This window comes from Bison bison, unplaced genomic scaffold (genome assembly GCF_000754665.1).
Source record: "Bison bison bison isolate TAMUID 2011002044 unplaced genomic scaffold, Bison_UMD1.0 scf7180017864491, whole genome shotgun sequence".
Taxonomy (NCBI): Eukaryota; Metazoa; Chordata; class Mammalia; order Artiodactyla; family Bovidae; genus Bison; species Bison bison.
Genome location: NW_011495050.1, coordinates 4,402,267 through 4,408,009, shown reverse-complemented (window position 1 = coordinate 4,408,009; position 5,743 = coordinate 4,402,267). Strand labels below are relative to the sequence as shown.

Sequence of the window (5,743 nt, the reverse complement as noted above, 5' to 3'; positions counted from 1 at the left end):
GAGTAGGTTGCCATTTCCTTCTCCAATGCATGAAAGTGAAAAGTGAAAGTGAAGTCGCTCAGTCGTGTCTGACTGTTAGTGACCCTGTGGACTGCAGCCTACCAGGCTCCTCCGTCCATGGGATTTTCTAGGTAACAGTACTGGAGTGGGATGCCATTGCCTTGGCCGATAGACCAGCTTAAGCCCACTAAACTATGTAAAAACAAAGCAAATCTGGTTTCCATTGTGCTGACTTGAGAGGGGTTTTCCTTTCATTATATCTTTCCATAATCTATGTTTCTCTCTTCCCTACCCTGAGTGTCCACTGCTTTCCAGTCAGTGTACTCTCAAATATTGGCTTTTAGGTTCAGACTAACAGCAGTGACCTACAACCTTTGATTTAACTAGCACAGTATCCTAACTCCACAAAACATCCCAGGATCGTTCATCTCCTAGGTGCTAGGTTTCCCAGGTGGCTCAATGGTAAAGAATTCACCTGCCAATGGAGGAGATGGAGATGGGCATTCAGTCCCTCAGTCAAGAAGATCCTCTGGGGGAGGAAATGGCAACCCATTCCAGGATTCTTGCCTGGAAAATTCCACAGACAGAAGAGCCTGGCAAACTATAGTCCATGGGGTCTCAAAGAGTTGGACATGACTGAACAATTGAGCATGCCCAGGTTCTAGAAAGTGCAGAGGTGAGCACTTTCTGTGGGAACAGAAGCAAAGCTAACTCCACTCTTGAAAGTACACAAGAGCTTGTGGCACCACTGGGGATGGTGGACCAGGTCAAAAGGGGCTCTGGTCTGTTTTTTTGGATCATTTAAAGGAGAGGCGGTAAATCATAATATTAGGAGAAACTACGTTGGAATCAAGAAGAACTAAATGGAGCTCAGGTCTAATTCCAAAGTTGCCACTTCAGCAGCTAGAATTAGATTCAGCTGCATGTGACAAAAAATGTCCCCAAATAAGAGCTCATTTGAGCTGCAGCCACAATGTCTGAATTCCAGTTGGAAGGAGAAATTGGAGGCTCTCTTCTTTTTGTCCACCCCTCAAGCTTTATTGAAGAATAACTGGTATACAAAGAACTGCACACAATTAATGTACACAATTTGGTGAGTTTGGAAATAGGTATATACTCATTTTACCATCATCACAATCAAGGTAATACATATATTCATCACCTCCAGCAATTTCCTTGTGTCCCTTTGGGGTTGTGTGTGTGTGTGTGTGTGTGTGTGTGTGTGTTAAGGATACAATATGAGATTAACCCTCATAACACATTTTTAAGTATACAGTATCTTATTAACTATACCGATTATATTGTACATCACATCTCTGGAACTTTCTCATCTTGCATAATTAACCTTTATCCATTAGAACAACTCCCCATAAACCTCTGCCTCCATTCCCTGGTATGCTATGCTATGCTAAGTCACTTCAGTCGTGTCCGACTCTGTGCAAACCCAGAGACAGCAGCCCACCAGGCTCCCGTGTCCCTGAGATTCTCCAGGCAAGAACACTGGAGTGGGTTGCCATTTCCTTCTCCAATTCTATTATCTACTTCTATACATTTGACTATTTTAGACCCCTCATATAACATACATCATGGCTGCATTTGATCTTCTGTGACTGACTTAATTAACGTAGCACAACGTCTTGTAGGTCTATCCTTGTTATCACAAAGGATGGAATCTGCTTCTTTTTAAAGGTTGAAATACATGCACGCACCACATTTTCTTTATCCATTCATTTGTTGATGACTATTTGGGTCATTTCTACATTTCTGCTATTGTGAATAATGCTGCAATGAACGTGGGAATGTAGATATCTCTTTGAAATCCTCATTTCAATTCTTCTTGATATATACTCAGGAGTGTGATTGCTATATAATATGGTAGTTTTATTTTTAAGTTTTTGAGGAACCTCCATACTCTTTTCCACAGTGGCTGTTCCAATTCACATTTCTACCACCAGTGCACAAAGGTTCCCTTTTCTCTACATTATAGCCAACTCTTATCTCTTATCTTTGATAATAGCCATTTTAATAGGTGTGAGGTGATATCTCCTTGTGATTTTGATTTGCATTTCTCTGATGATTTTGATTTGATTTTTTTCCATGGACGCTTTGGCCATTTTTACGTCTTCTTTAGAAAAATATCTATTGAGAGCCTCTGTCAAATTTTTAAATGAATTATTTGTCCTTTTGCTATTTAGTGGTATAAGTTCCTATATATTTTGGATATTAGGCCCTTATGTGAATATTATGGTTTGCAAAATATTTTCTCCCATTCCACAGGTTGCCTGTTTGTTTCATTGGTTATCATGCTCTTCAGATGGTTCCCTTCTTTTAGACAAAACTGCCAATAGCCTCACATGTCACCCATGCTTCTAACCCACTGGCTATGACCAAGTCAAACAGCCTTGCCAACATGTAATGAAAACTGAGACATATATTCACCCTGATGTCTATTAAAATCAGACATTATGTTGCAAAGGAAAAAGGCAGCATAGCTCCTGGATTGAACACATAGTTGCTATCTCACTTCACCATTTTTTCTACACTATGTCAGGCAAGAATTTTCCACTTAATATTCCAGCAGCAGCAGCATTCCTATTCTTTAAATTAAGATACCTCCTTTTACAGTAGTATTCGACACTGTTCACCAAGAGCTCCTTTCCTAACCTGTGCTTCCTGTGGCTTCCATGGTATGATATAATCTTGATTTTCCTTCAATCTCTCAGGCTATTGTCAACTTTGTTATTATGGTCTTCTTTTCCTGTTTCTGTCTCTTAGTATTCCTATCGCCTCTGTCCTGGGACAACTTTATTCCTTACTTCTCACTTTACCTATTTCTTCTCACTGTTACACATGTGAACACATTTATTGAATACTTATGCTTTGAACTATAAGTACTTTATATTCAGAATCTCACTTAATACTATCAAGAATCCCAAAGGTTTCCCATCATGCGAAATGCCCGGCTAGGTGAAGCACAAGCTGGAATCAAGATTGCCAGGAGAAATATCAATAATCTCAGATATGCAGATGACACCATCCTTATGGCAGAAAGCAAAGAAGAATGAAAAAAACTTGCTTGAAAGTGAAAAAGGAGAGTGAAAAAGTTGGCTTAAAACTCAACATCAAAAAAACGAAGATCATGGCATCTGGTCCCATCACTTCATGCAAATAGATGGGGAAACAATGGAAACAGTGACAGACTTTATTTTCTTGGGCTCCAAAATCACTGCAGATGGTGACTGCAGCCATGAAATTAAAAGACACTTGCTCCTTGGAAGAAAAGCTATGAACAACTTGTGTGTGTGTTAGTTGCTCAGTCGTGTCTGACTCTTTGCGACCCTATAGATTGTAGCCCACCAGGCTCCTCTGTCCGTGGGATTCTCCAAGCAAGAATACTGGAGTGGGTTGCCATTTCCTTCTCCAGGGGATCTTCCTGACCCAGGGATTGAACCCTGGTCTCCTGCATTACAGGTGGATGCTTTACCATCTGAGCTACTAGGGAAGCCCATGAACAACTTAGACAGCATATTAAAAAGCAGAGACATTACTTTGCCAACAAAGGTCCACGTAGTCAAAGCTATGGTTTTTTCAGTAATTATGTATGGATGTGAGAGTTGGACTATAAGGAAAGCTGAGCACCGAAGAATTGATGCTTTTGAACTATGGTGCTGGAGAAGACTCTTGAAGAGTCTCTTGGACTGCAAGGAGATCCAACCATTCTGTCCTAAAAGAAATCAGCCCTGAATATTTATTGGAAGGACTGATGCCGAAGCTGAAGCTCCAATACTTTGGCCACCTGACGCGAAGAACTGACTCACTGGAAAAGACCCTGACGCTGCGAAAGGTTGAAGGCAGGAGGAGGAGGAGGCAACAGAGGATGAGATGGTTGCATGGCATCACCGACTGGATGGACATGAGTCTGAGCAAGCTCCATAAGTTGGTGATGGACAGGAAAGTCTGGCCTCAGTCCATGTGGTTTCAAAGCGTCTGACACAACTGAGAGACTGGACTGAACTGATGGTTACTCCCACGCTTTTACATGGAAGCTGATGTGATTTGTCCACAGTTGGGCAGTGCTAACTTTGAATTTTAGTCCAGGATATCTGGTCTGTGTGAATAAGGCAAGGATAAGTCAGAAAGAAGACAGACTGAAAATTATATATAACATAGTGCCAAAGTCAGAAAAGGGAAGGAAGTGGAGGAATTGTGTGCCATGAGAGACAGAAGTGTTAATTTTATACTTTCTGTGATCAGGAAAGCTTGTCAAATAAACGGACTTTTTAGCAGGAAACAACAACAAATGGGAAATTAGTATCACGTCACAGTAAAGCTTGGACTATCAAAAACTCAAATTTCAGGTTTTCAGTTGCAAGTTGTTTGTGACGAAACATGTCGAACTAGCCCCTCTGAGTCTGCCTTCTAGCTGTGAAAGGAAAGTAATACTACAAACTTCGTAGGCTCGTGACAAGGCAATAATCAGCAAGGAAATTAACACGAATTCAGAGTTCTATTAAGAATTTTAACCACTGGCTGAGACTGGGAAACGAACTGTGGGAAAGCCCACCTGTCTTCCACCCCGCGCACCGCCCCCTCTGTTTGGAGTTCACCCAGTGATTGGCTGCTCAACATGTCCGATCCGACCCCCCGCGCGTCCAGTCCAATCCCAGCCGTCCTTGAACCGCAAGTTCCCAGGGACCAGCCGAGTGGGCGGGCCCTGTGACGTCTGACGGCGCTTCACGTCACCGTGGCGGAAGTCGCGGCCGCTGTTTTAAAATCAGACCGCTCGAGTCTCACAAGCTCCTGCTTACTCCGAGGCCTGAGGTCGAGCAGCGTCGGGGGACATCCCCGACACCTATCCTCCAGCCCTGCTGACCTGACGCCGCTGCCACGCCATGTCCACCCCTCCGCTGGCGGCGTCGGGGATGGCGCCCGGGCCCTTCGCCGGGCCCCAGGCCCAGCAGGCGGCCCGAGAGGTCAACACTGCATCGCTCTGCAGAATCGGGCAGGAAACGGTCCAAGACATCGTGTACCGCACCATGGAGATCTTCCAACTCCTGAGGAACATGCAGGTGGGAAGGAGGGCGGGCCCCTCTCCGGGGCGTGCTTGGAGAAAGCGAGGTGCTTCTGCGAGGGAAGGAGCAGCTTGTTTGTTACCTGGGGTCCCTCGGCGTCGATGCGGCTGCTCTGGGCAATCCACGAGTATGGAGTCGCCCCCATTTACATTCAGAAGTGTTCCCCGATAAAGTGTCTGTCCCCAAGATGTGAAGGTGATGTTTTCCAGACCGGATTTCTGAAAAGGATGAAGCCGCATTTTCTAGATTCGACCAGGTTCTGTAGGCCCTAGGTGAACTCTTGTATCTTTCAAGGTAGAGGTGGGCCTCACTCCTCCACGCTCTTTGGGTTATTTTAATCTCATATTTTTCCACAGAATACTTTGTGATTGTTCAAGGAGTTGAATTCAGATTCTGCTAACCATTTTTGCTAAACAGCTTTATTTTGGTATAACTGATTCCCAATACAATGCATTTATTCAAAGTTTTGACGCATGTGTACTTGTGAAACCAACGTCCATCACCCCACAGTTCCCTCTGTGGAGAAGTGAGCACATTCTCGTGCCCCTTTTAAATTCACTTCTGGCTTTCCGTCCACAGGCAGTCTCTCTTTTGATTTCTGGCATCATAGCTAGTTGGCATTTTCTAGAGTTTCCTACACATGAAATCATACACTATGATTGGGGGCGGGG

At 43.9% G+C, this 5,743-nt stretch overlaps 1 protein-coding gene across 2 annotated transcripts in view; it reads left to right on the top strand.

The window, feature by feature from the left end:
- Positions 1–4,723: 4,723 nt before the first annotated feature.
- MED30 (mediator complex subunit 30) overlaps positions 4,724–5,743 on the top strand; it is a 20,839-nt gene continuing 19,819 nt past the window's right edge. The window contains exon 1 of one of the 2 annotated variants that reach the window (XM_010863427.1): positions 4,724–5,069. In XM_010863427.1, the coding sequence (XP_010861729.1) occupies positions 4,893–5,069 (177 nt within the window). In that variant the 5' untranslated portion in view covers positions 4,724–4,892. The remainder of the gene's footprint in view (positions 5,070–5,743) is intronic. The other variant, XM_010863425.1, reaches the window with a different exon arrangement.